General features: G+C 56.0%; 1 protein-coding gene across 1 annotated transcript in view; it reads right to left on the bottom strand.

Moving 5' to 3' along the window:
- Positions 1-240: 240 nt before the first annotated feature.
- The window catches only part of DNAJC11 (DnaJ heat shock protein family (Hsp40) member C11), a 51,091-nt gene continuing 25,083 nt past the window's right edge, over positions 241-26,248 (bottom strand). The window contains exons 4-16 of the mRNA XM_054583807.1: positions 24,162-24,263; positions 12,765-12,893; positions 12,001-12,123; positions 11,032-11,105; positions 8,266-8,455; positions 7,685-7,770; positions 7,198-7,314; positions 5,025-5,180; positions 3,621-3,690; positions 2,952-3,009; positions 2,673-2,815; positions 1,895-2,024; positions 241-1,585 (exon numbers count right to left, since the gene is read on the bottom strand). Of these exons, the coding sequence (XP_054439782.1) occupies positions 1,560-1,585; positions 1,895-2,024; positions 2,673-2,815; positions 2,952-3,009; positions 3,621-3,690; positions 5,025-5,180; positions 7,198-7,314; positions 7,685-7,770; positions 8,266-8,455; positions 11,032-11,105; positions 12,001-12,123; positions 12,765-12,893; positions 24,162-24,263 (1,404 nt within the window). The 3' untranslated portion in view covers positions 241-1,559. The remainder of the gene's footprint in view (positions 1,586-1,894; positions 2,025-2,672; positions 2,816-2,951; positions 3,010-3,620; positions 3,691-5,024; positions 5,181-7,197; positions 7,315-7,684; positions 7,771-8,265; positions 8,456-11,031; positions 11,106-12,000; positions 12,124-12,764; positions 12,894-24,161; positions 24,264-26,248) is intronic.

Below are 26,248 nucleotides of genomic sequence, written 5' to 3'. Positions count from 1 at the left end.
GTATGACCACCTGCGACTACAAAGAAAAGCCGACTTCAGGTAAAAAAGAGGCCTAGCCTAAGTGCTGTCCTGACTGGGGGCTCTCCCTCAGGCACCCTCCGGAGCGACAGCTTCCCATGAAACCTCGAGGTTTCCTGTAGTTTAACAGCGACGGTAAGGGGCCGACCTGGCCTTGGGTGGGGCACTTGCCTCACTTTGCTCCTAAAAATGGACAGACGCACTGCAACACCGTCCCCGGCTTTCAGGAAAGGTTTATTGTGGAAAGACGGCCTCCTGTACAGTCCATTTCAGGCGGAATAGAGAACCGGCGCCCATTTGAGGCGAGGGGAGGACCGGGGAGGGGGCAGGGCTGCCCGCAGTCAGACTCAGTAAACGCCGTGCCTACTGCACGGTGTGCGTGCAGGGCCGCAGCTCAGAGGACATTTTACACCGGAGATAAATAGGACAGGACTGGATGACCGGAACTGCTTTTAAAGACTGGAGGAAGGGGGTTATCGGTGATTCCACTGGCACCAGCGTCAGGGCGAAGCCGGCCAGGTCTCTGCGCGTCGCAGCCGGCAGCCGCCGCTGATCGGGAGTGTCCCGGCTCCCAAAGCATCCTGCGTCCCCCAGACGCCAGTGAAGGGCGGTCTTAGTCCCCGGTGAGGAAGGAGCTGGGCCCGGCCAGGTGCGGGGAGCCGCAGTGCCACCTGCTGGCCGCGAGCGAGCGCGGCACCGGACCCCGGCAGTGCTAGCACAGGCGCTTGGCAGTGTGAGGCTGGCGCCGCGCGGCCCTGCCCGTGCTTCCCCTCCTCCCGACCCCCTGCAGCCCAGCCCTGCACTGTGGTGGGCGGCACCGGCAGGTCAGGCCGAGCCGTGTGGGCTGTGGTGAGAGGGACGCCCTGGGAGGCAGGTGACCCATGACAGGGATGGCCCTGGGAACCACAGTTACACTCCTGTCCCAAGCCAGGTGCCAGTGGAATGATTTGAGAAGTTCTGGGAGGGGGAAAAAAGGACTAATTTCCAAAATCATTTGTTCTCAGATAAAAAGCAGATTTATAAACCCACACTCCTCTCCATGTTTCAGCGGGAAAAGGTGGCTTTCGGGAGGTTGGCCACACATGCTCACTGGGCCGGAGACCGCTGTTCTTCCATTTCTGTGTTCAGTGTAGGTTTCAGGAGCAGCAGTTCCCGGTCCTATGTGTGAGGGCGGGATGTTGCGCAGCGGCCTCAGGACAGGCCGAGGGCTGCGGGGTGACTGCGGTCGGAAGTGCTGAAGACCCCGAGGAGGGACCCCGAGGCGGCCGGGGCCCGGGCCCTTCCCTCGGGGACATGATCCTTGGGAACAAAGACACGCTGTGCTGCGGTTGTGGTCCTGGTGGGGCTGCCTCAGTCCGGCCTACAGCACCCAGGGAAGCCGGCCGTTTCTGTCCCTTCACATAATTGATACGGTACCACCTTCTATAGGAATAATATAAAATAAACATATCTTATATCTGGGTTTTTTCCCTGCTTCCAAATTTGTAGACTCCCAGGAAAAGATTTTTTGCAGCCTCTTTTAATCTGGTTTCTTAAGCAGTTTATCCATCTGTATCAATCCTGTGAGCTGTAAAAGAAAAGAGGCTCGGTGGGGTCAGCCGTTAGGGGACCAGAAGCTGCCTGGCCAACGGGGGGCTCTGGAGTGTTTCGGAGCAGTGGAGTTGGCTTCGTGCCCGGCCACCCGAGCTGCGTTCCAAGCCGAGAGCCCACTGTGATGCCACCGGGGAAAGGCCGACACCCCAGGGCAGCATGCCATGGGCTCTGCGTGAGTCTCAAACACGACTGCTCCCAGCGGGTAACAGGCGGAAGGTGGCTGTCCCCACACCCGTGTCCCTGGCCCTGCACCAGGCAGGAGACTGCAGAGGCAGCTACTCACACTGCTTTGGTATCCTGAGCGCCTCGCTGTCCTGCGCCATCACCTGGTGCAGGACGCCCCGGAACTGGTAGAGCACCTTCAGGCTCTTCTCTTCACCCACACAGGGGTCGTAGAACCCAGGCAGCCCAGCCTGCAACACAGAGTCCGATTCGAAAGAGGGCTCCGGGCGGCCGTTTTCCGACCACTGTCGGCTGCCACACGCTGGTGCGGCGCCCTCTGCAGGGCCTTTGAGGAGGCCACACTTCGCCACTTGAGGAGAAAGAAACGAGAATGCGAACAAGTGGCCTATTTAGTCCTAGACTTCCCTCTCCCCCTTCTAAATGCACCTCCATCTCACAGCAGCCCCGCCAGGACGGAGATGCTGGGAGGCTTCTCGCGGAGCTAGGGGCTGTGGCCCTGAGCAAATCTGCACTTTGGTCTGATTTTGTCACCCACGCCCCAGGCTCCAGCGCGAGCCTCAGCGGCGCCAGGCCACCACGCACACCTGGCACAAGGCGAGAAACAAGCAGCAGGTGTGCTCCATGGAGGCAGGGTGTGTGTGTGTTTTCTGCTGTGCCTGGCTCATAGTAGGTGCTTCATAAATACTTGTTAAGTGACTGAGCAGATGACACATGAAGTCAATTGCTCCCGTGTGGACATGGCCAGGGTGCTGGGCAGCATACTGCACGGCAAATGCTGGCGACGCGGGGGACTTCGCTGCGAGGACACAGCCTTTCCGAGGGGCCCGCTGAGCCCAGGAGCCTCGTCCGTCCGACCCCATGGGGACAGGGCACTGTACCTTGGAGGCCTCCGTGAGGATGAGCTTCGAGTCCTTCACCAGGCACTGCAGGGGCACCGTCACGTCGATCACCTTCACCTTCTCACTCTTCTTGCTCTTGTCGTTGACAAACTTCCCGTACCAGGCGTTGACGATGATGAGGCCTGGGGACGGCTCCGTCAGCGGGGCGGGCCTCGGCCGGCACCCTCTTCCCCCGGCCCTGCCATGGGGCTGCAGGACGGTGTGCTCTGCGGAGACCCCCACGCCCACCCCACCCCAGGAGAGGCCGCGCCTTCTCACCCATTCTGGATTCTTCTGATTCAATGATCCTGCGGACAGATTCCTGCATCAGCCGAACCTGCGGAGAATGAGGCCAGCGGCCATCAGGGCCCTCGCTGGGCTCTGCCTCGCTGTGCGGAGCCCCCGCCGCGCCTGGGTCCCCGCAGCCCTCCCTCCACTCAGGACCCAGCCGTGCCTGCCACTCATCCTGCGTCTCTCCCTTAGGTCACGTAAAAACAACTCACGTAAGGGAGAGGAAAAGAGGACAATACCCACTGCTTTTTTTCTAGAGAGAGGAAAGGGAGGAGGAAAGAGGGAGAGAAGCATCGATGGGAAACACTGAGAGGCTGCCTTCGCGCGCCCTGACGGGTACCAAACCCCAACGCTCGGGTCGCAGGACGATGCCCAACCCGCTGAGCAGCGTGTCCCAGGGCCGCGCCAGTTTCGAAGCAGCCCTGCTAAGCCTTGTGAGGCTCACGGAGGCTCCAGCACCGGGACTGCTGTTCCCGGTATAGCCAATGGCAACGGAAAGGCCCCGGTGACCAGTGCCGCTGCTGGGCAGGACGCCTGAGCGAGACCGGGGCTTGCAGTGGGACGCGCGTCCCGGAGGGAAGGGGAGCAGCGTGCGCTCGGCGCTCGGAGAGCCACGCAGAGCAAGGGGATGGCCAGGCGGCCTGACGCAGCACTCACCGCAGCTTCTGCCTCCTGCTTCTTCTGCAGGATGTCGGTGGCTGTGTTTTCCCTTTGCTTTTCCAGTTCCCTTATGTTGGAAACACAGCTGCATGTTAGCACGGCCTCCCCACTCCTCGGACCTGCGCCCAGCAGTCAGTCTGTGGATCCGACTGCATTCCTAGTTCTAAACCTTTAATAAATATTTCCCAGATACTCTCAAGCAAATATGTTTGTCACAGGCCTATGCAGCTTTCCCTTTGTCCCTAGAGTCCTTGGCATAGCGGACGGTAAGCCACTGCCGGTCCCTTGGGAGAGAAGTCCCCGCTGACGGGACGCCCAGGGAGGTGGGAGGTCAGAGGGGGAGGTGAGGCTCCCGGAGCCGCCAGCCGCCTCCTGGGTTATTACGGAACTCTCCCGGGAAGGCCACGCCGTTGAGACTGGAGGTACATAAATATACTTTCCCCTCAGCAAAGCACAGGGGACCCTGGGCAGCACGCGCCGGCCAGGGGAAGACTTGACATAGCACATCTTTTGTTTCAAGCCTCAAGCCTCACGACTCCTGGGCAATTGGAACCCTGAGCTCTACGGATTCAAAGGCCGGAGGGGCCCCAAAGAGGAGATTCCTTCCTTCTCTCAGATTCTCTACACTCACGATGTCCAACCTTTTTTTCACCTCATGGCACACACATAATTACTAACGTTCTGTGGCACACCAAAAAAAAAAAAAATTTTTTTTTGCCAATCGAACAAAGAAAATAGGTATAATTTTGATTCATTCACACTGGGCGGCCATTTTTGTGCTGGCTGCTATCATTGTTTGGCTTTATTTGACAATTTAAGGGAGAAGAGGTCAGTGCCCCTGACTAAATAGTCAGTGTTGCATGTTTTAAAAATCCTCGTGGCACAATGGGTGAAAATGGCTGTCTAAACTCCGTGATTTATGAAATTCGATCATTATGCTGTGATGGATCACCTGCAAAAACTACGAAGGAATTACATTTCTATGACGTCTAAGACATAGTTAACGCATGCCCTGACACAGGAACACAGAACCCATTTCTCCTAAACGCAGTGCCAGGAAAATAAATGGTTAGTATGAGGAAAATAACAAAACAAAACAGAACGAACTTCTTATCTGTTGTGGTCCCGGTTTAAAGTCTCAACGGTCCTGTAAACCGACCTCATCCTTCCCGACAGCGGGAGCGGATGACAATCGGAGGCAAGCGCAGCACCTCCACTGTAACGGCCGACGTTCGCCGCGAGCGCATCGGGGCCCAGACCCCTTGCTAGCACGGTACGTGCGTTAGTTAATCTAACTTCCCCAGCAATCCCTCGGGGCGGGGTCTGCTCTCTCCTTGCGAAAGACAGGACACTGAGGCACAGGAGTGCTCAGTGACGTCCCATGACGCGTCTTGAACTCACTTCTCCTTCTGAGCCCTGAGGTATGGCTTGATGACAAGACGGTGCATGGCGAAGTAGACCACGAGGGGCCCCACGGTGGCATAGAACACGGCGCTGGGGAGTAGCTGGTCTGTCAGGTGAATAGGGAAGAAGTACGTCTGACTGGCTCTGTTTAACCTGAAAATAACACGACAAAAAGCATCCAAGATGAGGCAGGTTTCCAGGGAGGGGGGACGGGTCTCCGCCCAGGAAGGGCCTCTCGGGCACATGCGACGCCAGCCCAGAGGGGCCCTGGCACCGGCCTGCCCATAGCCTGTGCTACTCAAGTTCCCAAGTTTAGCTGCTGCGTTTGATGTGCGTGACAGGAGACAGGCCCCAGTACCTGCTGACCTCAAGGGCAAAGCAACAGACTAGTGCTCGGCCAGAGCCAGTGCGGCCCTCGCAGACAGGAGGGGACCCCCCTCCAGGGGTCCGGCAGACAGAGTCACACCTCAGTCCTCGGCCGACCTGGTCGCAGGAAGCGTGTGAGGACATCACACTCAGAGTTGCAGGTTCGACAGCGGACAGGCGCTACAGCTTTCTGGGTAGCCTGCCATCTTCCCCTCTCCCTGCGATCCTGTCTGTCTCCGATCTGAGAACAGCTGAGGTTTAATAAAAGGCAGAGAGAGCTGCCAGACTTTCTGCGTTCTAATCCCCCCCACCCCCCAAAACTGGGGCCACTAATGAGGCACCGCACCATGCGACTCAGTGTTTTAAACACTTCTCTTGGATGGATGTCACGTGGCACGACCTGAATGGCATTCCTGTCCCCAGAATGGTCTCTGCGCCGACGGCAGGGAGCCTGCAAACACAGCCCTTGGCAGCATCTCCCTGCCTGTGACCAGCTGCTCAGGGTGGAAGGGCTGGTGGCCGGGACCAGCGTGACCTTCATCCGTGACTGGGGTCCGGGTCTGCCGACGCTGCCTGGGCATGTGCTTGCCAGCACCTGCCTCACTGAGGGCGGAGGTGAAGGAGCCACCGCCCTCCACCCCCAGCAGTCTTGCCGCCCGGCGCCTGTCACCGTGGCGGAGCTCCCAGCAGGCACCGCTGATCTGGACACAGCCTGGCCAGCAAGGAAGGAGGTGACCACACGTGTGGCTATAGGTCTGCAGGCGCTGGCCACGGGAGTGGACAGCAGGTCCCAGTGACTGTGCCCGACAAGCTAAGAGTGGAAGTAGGAGCGCACTCTGCTCTCCAATCTTATGGACCCCGGCGCCTGCCCTGACCCTCACTTCCAGAGCGGAGGCCTGCTCTGCTTCCCCTCCCGGGTCCTCGGCACAGCCACCAGTGCCAGGCTGCGCTCTAGACCCAGGGGCAAGGCAGAGGTGAGTGCACAGGGGACCAGGACAGGGACTGCCTGTGGCAAGGTGAGGGATGGTCTCTGCGGTTAGGCGGCATCTGAGCAGAGACCAGAGAGGATCAAAGAGACCGACTGTGTGGTTACCTGGGGACTGAGAACAGCAGGCTCGGATTCCAGAGCCGCTGTGGGCTCCAGAGGCAGCGTGGAGGCTGGCCTGGCAGGGGCATGGGGTGGCCAGGGGCTAACGCCAAGGGCTCGGGCAGAGCACTGGTGAGGCAGGGCCTTCCTCACCAAGAGGCAGGCCTGAGGCACAGTGTGCTGTGCAAGGTGTGTCCACAGGAGGGGAGGAAGTCGGACATCTGAGCTGGAGGTCAGGCAGGAGAGGGCCAACTGGGGCTACAAATGAGTTACCAGTGCAGGAAGGCACCTAAAGCCACGTGGCTGAGGCTCGGTGCGACCCCTGGAGAGTAGCCTGGACCGGCAAGGACTGGTCCCACAGTGCCGGGCTGACCCGGGGCAGAGGGTGACCTGGCCCGGCCTGTGCTGCTGAGGCCGCTGGGTGTGCATGCAGTGCGGTGAGCCGCGTCGGTGAGCGGGCACACGGAGCCAGGCCTGGGCCGGGGCCGGACCACCAGGGGCGGCAGAGGGCAGTAGGGGACACATGCCGGGTGGAAGGCCTCCGGACGTGGACGCAGACCTCACTGACAGCAGAGGGGCCAGTGGCTCCCTGACACTTGTTTCAACACCCGTCTGAGAACATCAGAGTGAGACCCGCCTAGTCCCTAATGCCAGGGAAGCCCAGGGGGCACAAGAAGCCAGGAAACCTGTGGCCACAGGTCTCTGAGTTCAACTTACTTGACTTTGAGAGAAACGCCCTGGGGAACCCCGATGCTGACTGCTGCCCCGAGAACGCTGTGCCTGGAGATCCGCCTCTCGGCCCCATACTCCACCACTGTCCCGAAGAAGCCTGCCCTGCAGGAGCGGGTGCCAGTGAGCAAGCGGGGCCCTCGGCACCCAGGGTGTGGGCGTGGGCACTCAGGACAGAGCGGGTCCCCCACCGCCTTCCGCCCGGCCCTCCCCACTACCCGCTGGGAGCAGCTGCGACGGCCACTGTGAGCCCGTGAACAGAACAAAGCCAGGACCCCAATGGCCCACTTCATCCACTCAACCTCCAGTCCCTCAACCCCTGGGACCGCACAGCAGTGACCCCCGCTGCCCTTCAGTAGGAGGCGCTTGAGGCGTCACGCACGGCAGATGGACATGGGCGGGCATTATCCACCAACTGGCTCCACCACCAGAAGCCCCCCGTCAGCTCTCCCTGGTCAGCCCAGCCAGGACTTACTTAAGGGACCCTTTCAAGCGGGTCTGGTCATCATCCTGGAACTTGTACTGGTAGCTGATCAGTGCGAAGGAGTGAGGGATTCCCAGCTGAGAAGACAGGGCAAGGAACCGTGGCTGGAGGCGGAGGCCCCGCCCCTCACTGCCCCGCTGCGACCGGCAGGGAGCACACACGGCAGCAGCCTCTAGGGCAGGGTCACAATCTGGCAGCCCGCAGAGTGTGTGCAAACCTATCCGTGGCCAACATTCACACACTGGGAGATTGCACACGAAAACCCAATCTTGAGCCTTCTCATGAACAATAAAAAAAAGCCCGCACCACCGAGCCAGCACCCTTACGTGGCAGCAGCTCCCCGTGCCCAGCTGGGCGGAGGGCGCTGAGCGCACAGCTCCCCCTCCCCCCGACTCTGTGGGCTCCCCCCACCAGAAGACTGAAAAAGGCACGTGGCTTTAGGGTGACTGAACACTGCCACCTGGGGAGCCTGAGAACAGCGGCATCTGCACACCAGAGTGAGCAAGCGGCACCTGCCCCACAGGCCGGGCGAGCAGGCGCAGGCTGCACGCGGAGGGGGGTGCGCGCCCCACCTGCAGGGCCACAGTGAAGTGGCTGGTTTTGGTGTCCCGGACGATGCTCGTGTTCATGGCCGACTGGATGCCCCAGCGCCACTGCAGGTAGCCCACGGTGTCCTTGTCCAGGTTCCGAGCCAGGACAGTGGTGAGTCCGGGCCGGATCCCGCGGGACGAAAACTGCAGAGCACAGTTGGTCGTCACAAAGCTGGGGGGACACAGACAGAAAGGGCTCTGGATGACGCCCGGCTCTCAGCTGTTCCGGGCCGGTCCTCTCTGCTGAAGCCCGGCTCACGGCCCTTCCCCCACCCCCGGGCCAGCTCCTGGCAAGGACAGCAGGAGACCAAGCCTCTATCACCAGAGGGCGATGAGCGTGACTCGGTGGAATTATTCCCAGAACCGCCCTGCTCGCCTGCACTCCCCTCCCCACCCATTCCCCCTTCAGCGGGGGCACGGGAGGCACCTGAACGCCCGTGTTCCCCAGCCAGGGGGCCAACGCTCCTGCAAATCACAGCCACCTGCGGTGGAGGTGCCCTAAATTGGACACACACTGGAGCCACCTGCTGTCCTGGAAAACGCTGCGGGTGGCACTCGGGCCGGGCGTTCACAGCTTGCCAGGGGAGGAGAGGCGCGGCCGAGCTTGAGAACTGCCCCCGGGAGCCCAGCCCAGACCCGTGTGGCCCGAGCTCCCAGGTGCAGCCCAGGCGTGAAAAGGCTGCTCATGTGACTCTGATGGACACCCACGGACTGAAGCCACTTAAAAAGCTGGTACAGGAAGTCCTCCATGTCCTCGATAGGTCCTGTCACTTTAAGCCACACGACATATGACAAAACCAACTTTCCCACAGACTGACTGATGTCAACAGGAGAGACGTTCCCATGACGCCTCAGTGACCCAGCAGTGAAACCAGGGTCCAGGCCAGGACCTCAAGCCGCCTCCTGCCACATAGCTAACCATTCCTGGGAACAGCCTCTGAAGTTGGTTTCCAGGGAGGCAGCCCCATCTTCTGGTTAAAAGGGGCATTTCAATTCCCTCACAAAGGAACTCCCGCCATTTGACTCAAGGTGTTAAAGCTGAGCAACGTGAGCCTTCAGTCAACAGCCCAGCAGGCACGAGACGGGCCCACATTTAGTTTCCCCTTCTAAGCTCTGGAGGTGTTGCCTTTGCCATTAAAATGGTACCAGACGGGACACTGATCACATCTGCCCCTGACTCACAGGCTCCAACAGCTCCCCCCGTGAACGTGCTGGCTCTCACCCTCCGCGGCCCCAACCCTGCCTGCGGCGCGGCTCGTCGGCTACGTCTCCTGCTTTCCCGGGGCAGGGGAGCACGCCGGAGAGAGAAGCCACCCCTAGGACTGTAAGACAGAGCGACACAGGGGCACTTAACCAGTATATAAGGAGCAAGATCCCTGCGTGTTTCTGTCCAGTGTGTCCTGGAGAGGCAGGCAGCCTTTGGGGCGAGACCGGCCAGCCAGGCCCTGCGCAGGGAGACGGAGGACCTGCCTCAGAACCTTCTGCCTTTCACCAGGCCGACTCCACATCCACCAACCCTCCGATCACTCGTTTGGACTCGTGAGGAACCTGACCTGGGATTTAGGGCACCCTAAGAGCAGACACTGCACATTAATGAATAAACCGGCGTCCTTGTTTATAAACCTTCGTTCACCTGTGATAAACCAGAGACACTGATGAAAGTTCCACACCTGCAAAAGCTGATGACCAGCCAGCCCTAGACCCAGGTGACCACTCTGTGGACAGACACTCTGAGGCTCAACCAGAACGAAATGGCCAATGGATTTTCCTCAAAGACGTGTTTCCTCACGTGCCCAATCTTCGGAACGACCTGCTCGGCTCGCTCAAACTAGGGAGTCGCAGGGCCCTCCCCAGAGGCCCGCGCCGGGCGTGGGGCAGGGGCCTGTGCTCTTCGCCAGCCTCAGAGGTGACGACCCTAAGCAGCCACGGTCAGGGCAAGGCCGACATGCAGAGAATTCTGGTCATCCGATGTGCTGGTAACAAGCATGAGTCCTTGTCCCCTTCCCAGAACCACCGATCCATGTCCCCGGCAGGGCGGAGAGGTCGGGCTCTACCCAACACCGGGAGCCCCGAGTGCACCCGCCCCCCCACCCCCGCATTCTCTGCCCAGGCCACGCTCATCTTTACAAGTTGTGTCTCCTCCTGTTCCAGGCAACACGTTCTCTCTCTAACACTTCCTTTACCCTCCATGTGTCAGAGGGACTTGTGGACTTGCTTTTACTACTAGACCAAAGGGCAGGGACTGGTCTTATCTGCAGACCTTGGCAGGCATGCACACACCTCCAACGGGGCGTGAGCCACCCCCTCCCAGGCATCTGAGCTCACACAGGCACCCCCACATGGGAGCACGGCCACCCCTGCTGCTCCAGAAGGGACAGGAGCCGGACATCTCTGCCGCGGGGATCAGCGCTCCGGCCCGGCTGCTCCCTGAGGCCAGGCGGTCTCACGAGCTGCCCACTACTCACAGAGTCCCTTTTCAGAGCTTTACACACATTCTCAGGGACAAAGAAATGGTGCACGGGCTCATGCCTGTGTCAGAATGCTGAGCAAAGCCCCTGTTTTGAAGGTGCCTCCCCCCAGTCCCTGGGCTTCTCATAGGCCGAGGTGACTGGGCAAGGCCCTGGGGACACTGCGGGGCCCCGAGTGGCAGCAGGGCAGCTCCAGACGACCCTGACAAAGAGAACGCACAGCTTCCGGGCTCCTAAATCCACAAAGACCGCCAGAGAGGGTTTATCTCTTTATATTTACCATCTTGGTGTGAGATTACGGAACAGCTTTAGACCAAAGAGAGGCCCCTGCAGGTCCCCAGCTCCAAACTCTAACTGTTCAAAAAAGGAAAAGGAAAAGCATTAAAGGTGGGTTATCTCGCAGAGGCAGCCTGGTCTGAGGTCAGCAGCGGTCAGGACCCCTTCACTGGCTTCCGGGCCCCAGGCCTTCGCCAGGGCTCTGAGGCAGGGGCTGGCAGAAGCTGCTGGCTCGTCTTCACCCCTGCCGGAGGCGGGCCTGGGTGCACTGACCCGGAGAAGGCAGCTCCCAAGGGGCCTCTCTCTCCTGGGGGCCCCTCCCTCCGAGGAGACACTCCTCACCTGCCCGCTCAGGCCCCTCGGGGAGCCCAGCTCCCGGCACCCCTCCCTGCGTCTGCGGAGCGCCTGCTTGCAGCCAGGTGTGGGGACAACCCCCCGATCCCGCCCTCCCTCGCAGGGCCCTCATGCTTCACCATCCGCAGTCCCCGAGGAGACTGGAGATGGCTCTTGGGGCCCAGTGTGAAACCCATCACAGCTCCGCACTCAGCCCTGGGGGCCCCGCCAGCCCGGGCCCCCGCACTGACTAGTCCGGGTGACTCTCAGGGCAACGCCTCAACGTTAATTTGATGCGGCTGGATGTGCTCGGCGGAGCCGGCTGTTAGGTGGACCAGGGCACTGCGGCCGAGGCCCTGCCTTCTGAACTGTGTAGGGAAACGGATGGCCTTCTAGGTCGTGGCTGAGCTTCCCGAGGTTAGTTAGGATTCCGGAAGGTGGCACCTGCAGGGACGCTCTGTTGCTCCAGCCGGACTCCGAGCTGCCGGGCAGGCTGAGGGGAGTTCTCGGGTGTGAGGCCTTTTCTCCCGGGGGGCCGGCCTGGGCATCTGACACACCGGGGCCCCGGCTCGCATTCTGAGGGCCAGCCGCCGGCGTAAGGCTCAGTGACGGGAAGCACAGCGGCAGCCCGTGTTCTCACCTCTCCCCACCCCTTCGCGGAGGTGACTCGTCTGAGGGCGAAGTTGATGGAACCCCCTCCGTTCCCATTCTGGGTCGAGAGGCTTCCCGACAGGATGGCCGTGTCTGTGGCTGTCAAGGGTGCCTAGGAAATGACATTTGGTGGTGACGGATGAGTCAAAGCAACGGGGGTGCCAAGAACGGCAGCCTAACGAGCAAACGGAAAGGGCAAGGCCCAGGGTGCAGGCGACTCCACAGTTACGGGGGCTGGGAAGTGGCTACCTCAGTGCTTCCCCTCTCCCCTGCTTCGCCATTTGAACAGCAGGTGGCCACGAAGGTCGTGTTTCTAAGGGACTTAATGGGAACATTTCAAAAAAACCAGGGGAAACAGGGCCGAGGTTCTCAATGTGCCAACAGCGTCAGCCTGCACAGCGACCTCACTGGGGACCTTCCCACGCCCACGCTGACTGAGCTGGGACTTCAGGCTCGGGGTGGCTGCACCGGAGAATAAGCGAGTAGCGGGGAGGGCCGAGACCCACTGTAACGCTCAGTAGAATGGCCCGGCACTGCCACATGCGGATTTCGGGAGCTAATCCCCCCGCCCCGGCCCTCGGCTGCTAGCATCTTGGTGAGGCAGCAACCGACAGGCTGTGGCGGGAACTCTTTTCTCCGTGGCTCACTGCACTGGGGACGACCCTGAGCACACGCCCCTGTCCCAGCAGCGCGGGGCGCGGTGCCTTGCTCCCCTGCCCGCCGCCCTTAGGGCACCTGCACGGCTGTAGGTACCTCGATGGACTGCGATATGTGCATCTTGTTAATTTCAATCTGCGGAAAGCCACTTCCGGACACGTCTTCGTACTCCTCCTCATAGCGATCAAAGAGGTCTGTGGCATCGATTCCAACGCTGATGGTCCCCTGGGGCGGAGAAACAAGCCATCAGCACTGGGCGGTAAGGGGGTGTCGGTGCAATGAGACAACACACTGCACGTCGGCAGTGGGCACTGGGCGGGCCTGTACGAGCCCGCTGAGCACGGAGGTCACGGCTCAGGCCACGCCACCGCAGCGCGCCACCGACCACGAGTGAGAAAGCCCGGCATGCTGGTGGCGCAGGGCCGGCCAAGCAGGACCATTCCATGGCTCCACACACATGGTCTCCAGGGTTAGCTCCTGAGCACATAAAACCACCTCGAAACCAGCTGCAGAGGTTACACGTTTTCCTGTAAATACTCTTACATCACAAAGTGACCCTAAAACTGTTTAAAACATCAAAATGCCTTCCATGGCAAAGAAGTGCAAGCAAAATAAATTATGAACAATTGGGAGATTGAAAGATTGTTCTGCCTGCTAAAATTAACTTGAGAATCAAGTTTTGAGAAACAGAACCCAATGTTCTTAAGAATTACTAAGTTAAAATTCTGCTGACTGATAAAAATACTCCTTACTCAGAAAATCAATGTTTATTATTTTCTTTTTTCAAATGGGCATATATCTTAGTCTAACATGTGAAACTGTGACCATACATATTTTTATTACATTCTCTGCAGCCCATTTTTAAAAACAAGATTTAATTTACATATAATATAAACTGCACCTATTTGAGGTGTACAACTCAATGAATTTTCACAGGTTTGTCTACCCTTGTGAAACCACCTCTGAACTCTCGACACAGAACATTTCTACCGCCCCACGAGTGGCCGGGGAGGGCGATCTCCCCGAGAAGGGGCGCGTGAACAGATGTGTGAGGGGAAGGCGGGTGAGCCAGCCAGCAGGGCTGGAGCAGAGGGAGACGGCCAGGGCAGCACTTACAGGGGGTGTTGCGCACGGGGTGGGCTTGGGGGATAATACCAGTTTAACTCTCTTGTTTAGGCTGGTAGAGCAATAACACCAGACTTCTGTTTTTAAACAAAGTAGTATTATTATCATCAAAGATACCGTCAACAGGTGCCTCAGACTAAGAAGCCAGAGTGGCTTTGGTGGATAGGCCTTCACCTTGTACCTGCAGCAGCTGCCACCATCTCATCTGAGGCTGTGTGCGATGCACAGTGACTTTAGGAGATGACAGGGACTCCCCATCATTCTTCTCCCATCTCCTTCCTGGTGAAACCTGCAGCCCCTCCCGTTTTAGGACCTGCACGCAGGTGCTCGCTGGCCTGGGGGCTCAGCACAGCGAACCCCTTCCAGTCTGCTGGTGGTGGGGGAGGTATCAGATGCTGCTGCCCACTTGGCGCATCAGGCGGGTGGCCAGCACCTTGGCCTGCGATGTGTGTGAAGCGGTCAGCCGCATCCGTGAGAAGCTCTAGCTGTATGAGAACACGCAGGGGAAAGAGGCGGGCCAGGCCTGCAGGACGCACGAGAGCAGTCCCAACGCTCTCACCGTGTTTTGTCACTGAATGCGAAGGGCTGTGAATAAGCACCTCAGCCCTGGCTCAGCGGGTTAGGGTGTTGTCCCGACACGACACGCCAAGGGTGCAGGCTCAACCTCCGTTCAGGGCGCACACAAGAATCACCCGACGAGGGCGTCAGTGAGTGCGACAACACATCCATGTCTCTCTCTCTCTCTCTCTCTCTCTCTCTCAAATCAATAAATAAAAATTAAAAAAGTTTTTAGGTGTTGTGAACCATACAGCTTCCGTCGCAGCTCGGCTGCTGTCGCAGGGAAAGCAGCCACACACCCAGTAAACGGCTGGGGCCGGGTCCTGACGCTTCATTCACTGATCCCGGAACCTGATTTTCATACAATTGTCGCTTCTCAAAACATTCCTCTTCTTTTTGTTGTTTGCGAGCATTTAAAATGTGTGAAACATTCTTGGCTCACAGGTCACACAAAAACAAACAGTGGGCCAGATCTGGCAACTCCTGACAGAAATCTCCAGGGCCTCTTTTTTGGGGGTGAGGGGACCCAATCAATGCTTTCTTTTTCGATGAACTCTTTAGGCCATAATGAGATTAAACATACTGTAGATTTAAAAAAAAAAGGTACTAAGTTTTCATTTCCCAGAAAGTTAATGAACTTTAGTCACTTGAATGTTTTTCAACACTGACCATCTGTAGTGCTAACTGCAAATATGAAAAAATCAAGTCTTTTTAGAGAGAAAAAGGGAGGGAGAAAGAAACAACCAGGTGTTGTTCCACTTATTTACACACGCACTGGCTGCTTCTTTTACATCCCCTGCCTGGGGATTGAACCCACAACATTGGTGCATCTCGACGACGCTCTAACCAACTGAGCTACCTGGCCAGGCCTGAAAATCAAGTCTTAGATTTGCTGAAGAAGCTCTAGCATCTTCTCCAATAGTCAGTTCTTTTAAGAGCACACATCGAAGGTAAGTAGCACTGCGATGTCTTCACACATAACTGTAAAACAACTTCATTTAGATCAAATGGTAGTTCCTCTCTGTTAACGTCACTCACGTTTCCATTCTGAGGTCTGTGACGCTCAAGGAGAGACAAGGCGAGAGTCAGTCGGTGCGGGTTCTGTGAGCAGCAGACCCTCCTGACCGCTGGCGACGATGCCGGGGCGGCTCCAGCACCAGCCAAAGGCTCCCCACGGAGCACGCGCTCCGTGGGCCTTGACGCCGACTGGTGTACCAAGGGTGACAGGCTGCGATCAACTCGGTCAGAAAGCTCCACACTGAATGTGAAACTGTTTCTGTAGTGATACTCAAACACCGATTTTGGTGACATATAGTGTCACGGGGAATATGCTTTCACTAAACCAAGAACCCAGGGATCAGGACATGCTCAGAATTAGCGGCAGGGCGGTAACGCAGGGTTATGTCGGCACAGGCCGCGACAGCCCACCTATGGAAAACAACGCTGTGGCTCTCAGTCTGAACGCATATGTCTGTATGTTCGGAGTAACAGAATAATTTTTGTGAAGCCGACTCTGACTACGAAGAGACGTGCAGCCCGCGGCCGCTACAAACTGTGGTAGGGACATTGAGCCCTTGCCAGGACCTTTTAAAATCAAGCGCAATGACCCCGCGGCTTTAAAAATGTGTAAGAAGTTGCAATCACCCACCATAAAGCACGTGACTGAGAAAGCCCTGAAATTCTTCTCCTGACGGAAAACCTAAACAAATAAGATGACTGGTGCTCAGTGTATTTCATTTCGAAATTCCACAATGGCGTGAGGGAACATTCCAATTTCTGGTAAGAATCTTTTGGTGGAGTTGTCATTTTTAATTAGTTAAATTTATATTCTGTCCTAGAATGGAACGAAATTGAAAATGCCTCCAGTTTTGTGGCATCTGAATTTGATGAGGCATTCAAAAGATCATAAAGACAATTTATAAGAGACTTGTCAGAGAAAAATACTCCGAGTAGAGGCAAAAAGACAAGGCCTGGGCCAAACTATATGTTCTAAAATGGGCAAATTTAGAATTGAGACATTTTCTCAATTAAGAATAGTATGATACATGGAGAAGAATCAATTAAATGCCAGAAATGTTAAATTTACTAAATATAAATGTAACTTTTATGAAGATGGTAGGCAATGTTATGAAAGGAAAAAAAGCTTTCAATATACAGTCCCCAGCCCTGGCTGGTGTGGCTCAGTGGGTCAGGCAGCCTCCCAGAAACCTAAGGGTCGCTGGTCCAATTAATTCCCAGTAGGACACACACCTGGGATGCAGGCTAGGTCCCCTCTTGAGGGTGTGCACGAGGCAACTGATCGTTTCTCTTGCACATGGATGTTTCTCTCCCTCTCTTTCTTCCTCCCTTCCCCTCTCTAAAAATAAATAAATGAAATCTTAAAAAAAAAATCTTCCGAAAACCAGCAGCGACAGTGTGAAGGCAGAATCCACAGGTGGCCTCCCATGGGTCCCGTGGGCTGGCGCCCCTGCTGGCAGGGTGTCTCTTTAACTCTGCGCCAGCTTGGGGACTTGCTCTTGTCCCCAGGGTTTCAGGGGATGTGGTGGTGCAGGCTTCACGGGGGCCTTGGAAACGCGCTCCCTGGGGGAGCCTGCCCACATGTGACACCCCAAGGACCCTGAGGCTGTTAAGGTGTGAGGAAGCCCTGGCTAGCCGAGGGGCGATGCCAACCACCCTCAGCGTACCAGCTGCCCAGTTGGGGGACATGGGGACAGATGCTGTCATCATCGTGGATAAGAGAGCCAGCTGCCACCGGCTGCAGCCACATGAGGAGGCTCCAGGAGAGAACCCAGCAACGGCGTCTGGCCAACTCACAGGACCGTGCGAGCAGGGCCGCCCAGCCTTGGCGTCGGCTGCCGCGAAGCCCCCGGTCAGCAGGCCACTCGTGCCGGTAGCACACCGCCCGCCAGCGGCTTAGCGTGTGGACATGCACGTCAGAAAGAATGGGCTGCTTTTGCCACTCTTCCGATTTTTCTTTTTTGCTTTTAATGTTCGCATAATCAATATAATTAAAAAATTGTTTTCGTGTGCATAGGTACATTTTAGAGAAATATTTTTTTATTGTATAAGAGTTTAATTATTAGAGTTTATCTGAGACAAACTGAGAACGAGCCCAAAGCAAGATCTCAGATAATTAAGGAAATGCTCCAAGTAAATTTTGTTTTTGAAAATAGTATTGATTTACTTATTGATTTGAGAGAGAGAGAGAGGAAGGGGGAGAGGAACAGAGAGAGAGGAACACTGACTTGTGTTCCCCTTCCTGACGCACTCGCTGGTTGGTTCCTGCATGTGCTGCGACGGGAGCTCGAACCCGAGCCTTGGTGTGTCGGGACACGCTCTCGTCAACTGAGCTGCCCAGCCAGGGTCCGACAACAGTTTTGAATAAAACTTTTTATAGGTTCTGCAATACAAGACGACCAGTGTTGGCCAATAAATATTCCAAAAAAACATAACTTAAATGATTTCAAGCACCCCCTTTCTGCTCTCAAAATGCCCTGGTTCGGAGGAGGAATGACACAGTCACTTTGTCCACAGGCTGCCCTGAGGACGCTGTTCACAATGAGCAACGGCGAAGCCATGGGAGCTTCCTGAGTGGCGTGGCCGCTGCGACCCGAGCGCTGCAGGCTCGCGCTGGCTGCTGTGGCGCGTGGGGTGGAGCGGGGAGCAGTCGGAGAGGCCCCACGCGCCCGCAAGGGCAGGGCGCCGAGCGCGGGGCGGGGGAGCCACGGGGATGCACCTCGCCCCGGCCGCCGTTCGTTTCCAGTCGGTCGTTCAGAGACAGGCAGTCGTGCCACACGCAGTGACGGTTTCCGACAGTTGCGTCGTTTGTTATTTGTCGAACTGCACTGACCGAAACTTAGAGAATGTAAAATAGGGTTTTATTTCCTTTCCTATTCTCATTGAAAAAAAATTTGAAAATGATAAATATTTATGTTAACTCTGTACTGAATGCAACGGATTTTTACCACAGGGTAGAGTAGTCTCTAGAAGTCTAAAAACAGTGCTCAAGCCATCACTTTTCCACCACGCTGTCGTTTCTTGTTAAACACGCCCAAAATAACTGAACACTGCAATGAGCCGCTGGCTTCTGGGACTGGCTGTCCCAGAGAAGGGCTGGTCCAGGCGCTCTGAGTGCGCGAGGACACGTCTTCTAATGCTTCCGAGAGCGGCCTGGACAGCTGCCTTCTGCTCTTCTTCCATTTCAAGCAAACGCCCTTTGAAAACGGACTGGTCACAGAACCAGGAACAAAGCAGTTCTTCTCTACATACCAGAGGGGTCTGGAGGCAACTTACAATTCATTTTGTCTTTCAAGATAACATACTTCTACATGACGAGAAGTCACACCTTTGAGGGGAATGAAAGCCAGATTTGAATTTCCATAGAGGAGCAAAAAGAATAAGGGGAAAAAAAAAAGATAAACTGAACTCTAACACTGGATACATTAATGGGTTAGATTTTGTTTAACAACCTCTAATAAACACGTTCATGTCCTTTTATTGTTGTTATTAAATCACATTTTCCAAATAAAAAGAGTTTACAGAGGAAAATACTTTTAAGTAATCCCTGCTATCAAGTCCCAATCACGGAACTTTTAGAGCACTTTATGTTTCCGTGCCAGGAGCACATTGCGCCTTACTTTTCTAGAGCAGGGTTGTTGGACCTTCACTGCAAAGGGCCCAGCAGGATTTTAGGCTTGGCAGGCAACTCCCGTTGAAACTATTCAACTCTGCAGAATGCCACAGCTAATCAAGATATAAATGGGCCAGCTTGGCTGGGCTCTCATAAGACTTTATTTATGGACGTGGAAAATTGAGTTTCATATCATTTTGGGGAGTCAGAAAATATTATTCTTCTTTTGATTTCTTAATGACCGCTAAAAATATAGTAAGAACCAATCTTAGGTCACGGGCTGGGCAAAAACAGGCGATCTGGGTTCTGGACACAGTCCTTCACGTGCCATGAGGTCGCTGCTGGAGGCCTGCCGGGGAGGCGTAAACAAAAGCGTGGTCTCCACGAAGCCCCAAGAGCCCGCCTGTGCGCTTGGGCCCGAGCCCTCTCCCGGCCAGTTTCCTCCCGTTGCTGGTGGTGCTGCCGCTTCCCCCGCTGCCCTCTGCGCGCTTGTTTATCCCCTCCGTCCTAGTCCACCGAGATCTTAGAATCTTGGTTTTGCCTTCCACCTCGGGTCACCCGTCAGTGTGACAAACACATCTTTGCTGACATCCCTCAGAAATTCTGAGCACTCCCCGTTCGAGCCCCCTCCCTGGACGAGAGGCTCGCACCAGGTGGGGGTAACGCGGTCATCGCCTGAGTAGAGTCAGTCGTTCTTCAGCGAGGAACATTCGATTCTGAAGCATCTCCACGTTTATGTTTCGTTGGGCGGCCACAAGGATAATGGGAGACATTTCTGATGAATGCGATCTCAATAGCAGCTACTTGCGCACTGAAAATTCTGCCGAGAGGTGGCGGCACTGAGCTGCGAGAGGGAACTCACTCACTTCATCTCGGTGGCGGAGGCGCCTGTGAGGCCGCCCCCGCAGACTCATCCTGAGGTCAGCGGGGGAACCCGCACTCCCGGCGCTCTGGAGACCCCACTCCAACTTAGCGGGGTTTCTGAGAACAACTCAGCCCCAGCCACTCGCCCTCCGATGGCCCCCGCGTCTCCCAACACCTCGTTCACGGGTAACGGTGCGGACAGGAAGGGGTGGACAGTCCCCCTTCTCCGTGCCTTCTCCAGCCGCCTCGTGTCCCCTCCAGAGACTCCCTCCACTTAGGTAACAGCGCTTGCTCAGACTGGATCCCTTGTCCTCATATGACAACTTCCCAATTTCTTCCATTTCAATAGCAGCCCGTCACTGCATGCAGTGCATGACACTACCTGCCATCGAGCACAAGGAGCACATGGGCTCAAAAGGCTGCTCCTTGCATGACAACCCCATCAGCCACATCGGGTCGGGCTCTGACATCGGCACCATTTCCACAGGGCAGACCGAGGTCACAACACAGGCTCGTTCAGATGGCCCTAATCATTGGCCATGGCAACCAAAGCGAATCCTTTAAAAATAACTGAGTAATGTGCTCAGACATCTTTATGGAGACATTTTGGGATTTAAAAATGTTTTTATGGTTGCATGGCTTCCGTGATACATTATTTAATTTTTTTTTGATAACGCTGAATTGTATTTTTAAGCTATTACAGGAACCAACCTGATCAGATGGGCTTTTAAAATCAGAAGGGCAGTCCCGCCAGGGAGTTTATGTCAGCCTCTTTCATAGCAGAGGATGACAGGATGGTCCAGGAAATACTGTGACAATTGCCATGAAACTATTACATAACAGGCTCAAAAAAGAAAGCAGCCTATACCCCCAGGGACAGACGATCCAGCCCCTCCAAATAATCACCAACGAAAGGCTCTGGATGAATTCACTGAAAAGGCAGCAACGCAGTCCCACAGGTCTGCCTGGAACCACCTGGTCTTCCAAGACTCTCAAAGTGGCTGCCGTCCACCGCGAGTTAGTATTTATGGATATTACCAGAGGAGGGACTGAAATAATCAGGGTGAATGAAGACCCCACCAAGCAACCCTACTGTATGATCTTTGTCTCTAAAGGAAGAAATGTAGATGGATTACGCCAATAAAACAGAGATCTTGGAGACAGGGAGGAAGGCCAGCGCGGTCTGATTGGATCCTGGGCACGCAGCCCTGAAGGGTGCGGAGGAACCGTGCGTCTTTCCAGCCGCGATTACTGCCTCCCCAACAGCTCCGTGTGGACGGCCCCGGAGACCCTAGGACCCCTTCCAGCAGGAAATACACAGGAATCTATTCCCACACAGCAGAGGCAGAAATCAGAGGCAATCAAACTAAGGACTTTGGGGACCTGGGGTCTTCTGATCCCAAGGTGTGGGCCTCATGGCAAATCTCCCATTTCACAAAAGGAGAAGCTGAGTGAAGGCTGGAGAAGAGACGGACCCAGGGCACAGAGCTGGAGGGCAGGGCCCTGGACTCCATGTGGGAAGCTCTGCCTTGTTACCTCCAGCACACGTGTGTGTGTTCTGTGCCCCTCCCTTCTGCGCCCCACAGTGCTGGCCAAAGCTCGGTTCCCACCACCAGGGCTTGCAGGTGGCAGGCCACGCGACACAGCACTGGGCCTCAGCCACGGGGGAGGCTGATGGTGCTGTCAGAGGGCTACTGGGCACCCCGGCTGACGGGTCCTTCCTACGCCCAGCCACCACAGGCCAAGGAACTGCCTGGCCAAGCCCAGCACGTCCCCTGCCGTGTGGGACGGAGCACTAAACAAACCCTAGTTCTTGACCCTCACCTGGGTCTAGTCCCACTTCGCATTTATTTAGCAGGCTTGCCTTTCTCTAGTAATTTAGTATCTACTTCCTATTTTTTTCTAACCATTTAACAATGTGGTGTGGTAGGTAGGACAGATACCCTCATTTTATTTATTTATTTATAAATAAATATATTTATTTATAAAATATTTTATTTATTTATTTTTAGATAGAGAGGAAGGGAGGAGAAAGAGAAGGAAAGAAACATCAATGCCTCTTGTGTGTCCCCCACCGGGGACCCGGCCTGCAACCCAGGCATGTGCCCTGACTGGGAATCGAACCAGTGACCCTATGGTTCGCAGGTCAACGCTCAGTCTACTGAGCCACACCAGCCAGGGCAATATGCTCCTTTTACAAACGAGAAAACTGTATGTCAGTCAAGCGGCCTGCTCTGTGTCCTGCACCCCTGTGCCGGAGCCAGAATTTCTACCCCACGACCTCCCCACTTGGCCTTTCCGCCTGTTCCTGGCACGTACACCCCACCAAAAATCCCTGCCAACAGTCTCGTGTTGATAAAATGGAAATGTCCATCCCGGTTTCAGATGGCAGTGTCACAGATGTCATCTCGTCTGCCGACCCCCCGTGAGCTGTGATGCTTTCTGGGGGTCTGGGGGACAGGCCAGTGCTGAGCCTGATGGCCATCAACAGGGTCCTTCTCCCTGTGGCCTTCTTAAAAGAGGAGATCACCCCTTTCTTTAGAGGAGAAGAACGTTCTCAATGCTCCCACTCATCTTGAAAAGCAAAACACTCAGAAATGGAATGAAAGGTCCAGTCCAAAACCTCTCCTCAAGATGCTGCGAGCCAGCATCTGGGTGTCCCTCTGCATTTCTGGCTGCAGAGTGCCTCACTTGTTTGGAAGCAGTTTAGGGAGGACAAAGCAGTGGGACCGGGCCGTGCCTTGCGGGCATGTGCAGAGTGGGTACAGCTGCGCCCCTCATTCCCCAGAACACGGCCCGGAGGCACATTTCCCTCAATCCCAACGCACACTCGCTCTGTGCACCCAGATGGCTGGCTTCATCACGGGCTCTGCCTACTGTGACGTCCCCCCTCCCCTTTGCTGCTCCAAATGCAGCAATGCTCCAGCCAGAACAGCGAAGACGCCAGAGCCCCAGCCGGCCCCGGGCAGGCTCACGCCCACCGCCTCCACCCTCACCTCCACCTGCCAGTGCTGACCTTTCAAGCCAGACCTGCCTCAGCACCAGCGGGGAAGCCGAGGAGGGAACCCGCTAGCGTTCATGGCACCTTGGGGATTTTCAACCCTAATCATCGCCGACTCCCTGAGTTGGTTCAGCCAGAGGTTCAGTCCTCTACCTCGGCCTGACCAAAAGACAACTGCGCACTCCTGAATCCATCATCTGTCGAAGGGGAGGGTGGGTGGAAAGGGGAGGGGCTGGCGCACACACACAGACTCTGAAATGTGAGATCCAAACAGACAGGGGTTTCTAAATACCCAGTCCTCTGAATGCTGTGAGGGTCTTCCACTTTCTAGGGTGTTTTTGACCAGAAGTTCCTATTATTGTGTTTCTCAGCTGTTAGGTAGCACTTGCTCTTTTCTTCAGATTTTCAGGCCCTAGCTGGTGTGGCTCAGAAGCCTGCTAAATGAAAGGTCACAGGTTCGATTCTCAGTCAGGGCACATGCCTGGACTGCGGGTCAGGTCCCCCGCTGGGGGCAACCGACCACTGTTTCTCTCCCTCTCTTTCACCCTCCCTTGCCCTCTCTCTGAAAATTTATTAAAAAAAAAAAAAAAAAGCCTTTTAGAAGATTTCCAGGCTGCCTGCCAGGCCAGCCTGGCCACACTTGACGGAGCCGGGCTGCTGAGGCTGGTTAAACACTGGGCCCCGTTCAGTCATTCAGTACCACTGGCCCCTCAGACCGACCGAGGCAGCCTGTCTGCTCCAGGGCTGGGCACGCGCTTAGAACAATTTCCTTCCCCGACACATTGAAGGAAAAAAGATATCCTTTGGACTGAAAAGTAACTCCCAGACTCAGGAGCGTCCCTGACTACAGACCTAAACCCCATCAGGGACTGGACTGAGTTAAAGAGGGTCCGCTCAGCACTGCCCAAACAGCCTGGTGGCTTGTGTGTGTGGCCCCGCTGTCCTGGGATGGTGAGCCTGGGCCTCTGCTTAACGAAGTCTGGAGATGTCCCAAACCCTCTGCACTACCCACCTCTCCCCATCCTGACTGGTGCAAGGAATCCTGTTGCCTCAGTGTGTGCTCGGGGGGCTGTCCCTTCCGGACACTGTCCTCTAACGGGTTTGCACACGGCACGGCTTCGGGCAGGATGACCAGAAGAAATCATCTGACGGCGAGCCTGCGCTGAGTCTCCCTGGCTTCTGGGAAAACCAGGGGATGGGTTCAGCTTTGCATGTGACTGCTCGGTGACACCGGCCACACCTGGTGATTCTGACCCGCCGCCCGGTACACGGAAGCCCGGAAGCCCGGCCGCCGTGGAGCAGGCCGGCTGCTCACCTTGGGGTTGGTTCGCTGCTGCAGCCTCCTCTCTTCCCGCTCCCTCTGCAGCCGCTCAAACTCTTCTCTGATCTCGGCTGGCGTCCTCCTCCGTTCCACAACCTGGGGGCAGGGCCGGGGGAGAGCAGTTAGGATGGGAAGCGAGGGTGCACGCCAGAGCCGGCGGCTGTCACAGTGCACGCAGCCCAGGGCCTGAGGTGCTGGAGCGCTCGGGTGAGCGTCTCACCAGAGGGCCCGGGCGCTGGCCAGGCGAGGCGAGGCCCCGTGGCAGAGCCACCTAGCTCTACGCCCTGGCCGTTCCTGAGGTCATGGTCTCCAGAGAGCCATAAGCATTATTCCCTTCATTTTAGTAACCTGCCTCTGAGGCTGAGGCTTACAGAGAAAACATCACCTGAAGCCTCACAGTTTAAATTTCCTAACAAGTTCCAGATAACTAGTGCTCAATAGGAGGATGAAGGCAAAGCCGTCCGCCGCGACCTGGAGTGCGGGGCCACCACTGGGAAGGCCCTCCGGGCTTCTTAGACCCAGGGGCCTTAGACCCTCAGGTCTGGGTGGCTTTCCAATGATGGACCCTTCCTGCTCCAATATGGTAAGAGCTTCAGATCACAACCTCGGCCACATCTGAGTGTGAGCATCACTCCGGCGGCAAGGAGCAGGCCACGTTAGCACTGACCCCCAGGGACGCATGAGGACATCAAGTCCACGCAAGGGCAAAGTGTCTCATCCTGGCCATTCTCAGTTCACCACGAAAGGAGGGCAATCGAGCCGAGATCTTGAAGGGGCAGGGAGGGACCTCAGGAGCCCCATCTGTGAGAGGAAACTGCACCGTGGTCTTTCTAAGGGCCCCAACCTCCACGGCCTGCGCGATGCACGGGGAGGAGGGACCACACAGGGCTGAGGGCGTTCGGGGGGTGGGGGGGGAAGACCACACAGCCTGTTCCTGTAGCCGTGGGAGAAACAGTGGGGGACACGCAGGGAAGCCCAAGGGGCCGTCCAAAGGACGTCTAACAAGGTGAGTGACGTGAGAAAAGGCGATCTTGGAAATCACAAGTTTGAGAATTCTTTTAAAAAGTACATGCTAATAGCAAAAAATCAAAACAGTACAGAAGGACTCAAAGTAAAAGTCCCCCCCATACCACCCTCTCTCTTCTCACAGACACCGAAATATACGTATGTTTGTATGTAACTGTACATATATTTTAACAACAATGGGGTCACATTACAGGCTTTGTGCAACTTGATTTTACTATTCACAATACAGAAAAATAAACACTGGCTTAACCAAAATCATTTTTGAGAAATTTGTTCACTACTGCTTTCAGGAAGTGCACAGAAAAGAATACCAAGAACAACATTTTCTCCAGTAATTCTACATAAATAATCACCCATTAATAAAAAGGGGAAGGCGGTTCTTTTAAAGGAAGTTTTAAAATAAGAACACTGTTGCAGCCCCCAGGAACAAACGAACGGCCTCAGCGTCCGGGTGGCGATGGCTCTGTGGCCCCGCGGAGCCGCACTCAGCCTGTGCGGCCGGGCCGGCACGCCCGCTGTCGGTCCTGCAGGGGCGAGGCGCGTGCGCCCACCCACGCCACTTTCACTTCCCCGCGTTACCCCTTCTTGGGCAGAAGGCGAGGGACAGTTTGGCAAACTTTGCATTATCTTCTCAGTCTGTCAGCCTCACCCTTCATCAAAAGAAAATAAAAATAAAAGTTTCGGGGAAATGTAATCAACCGTTCCACTTTACCTTGAAGATCAAGAAAGTCCAAGAAAAAAAAAAAAAGGCAACGACGTAAAATCCTTGAAAATTAGTTCATGTCTCTTTCCCCCAGTTCGGGGGAGCTGTGACCGAGGAAGCACAGTGCACTCGGACGCCTGCCGATGGTGACTCGTGACTCATTACTAAGGACTAGGAGGGACTGGACGGGAAGCGCGTCCCCCACGGGCCCACTGTCACCGGGCTGCCCTGCCTGGTGCCAGGCGCCACACGGGAGAGTCTGGGCAGCAGCATCAGTGTTGAGGGTGCAGATTTAGACAAGTCTGATTCCCCAGTGACACAGACTCCATGAATAGGCCCCATACCGATTAAG

The sequence above is a fragment of the Pteronotus mesoamericanus genome, unplaced genomic scaffold, assembly GCF_021234165.1.
Source record: "Pteronotus mesoamericanus isolate MK-2021 breed Mesoamerican mustached bat unplaced genomic scaffold, CSHL_Meso_final contig_1193, whole genome shotgun sequence".
Taxonomy (NCBI): domain Eukaryota; kingdom Metazoa; phylum Chordata; class Mammalia; order Chiroptera; family Mormoopidae; genus Pteronotus; species Pteronotus mesoamericanus.
Note: the sequence above shows the minus strand (reverse complement) of the source record. Positions and strands in the feature narration are given on the sequence as shown.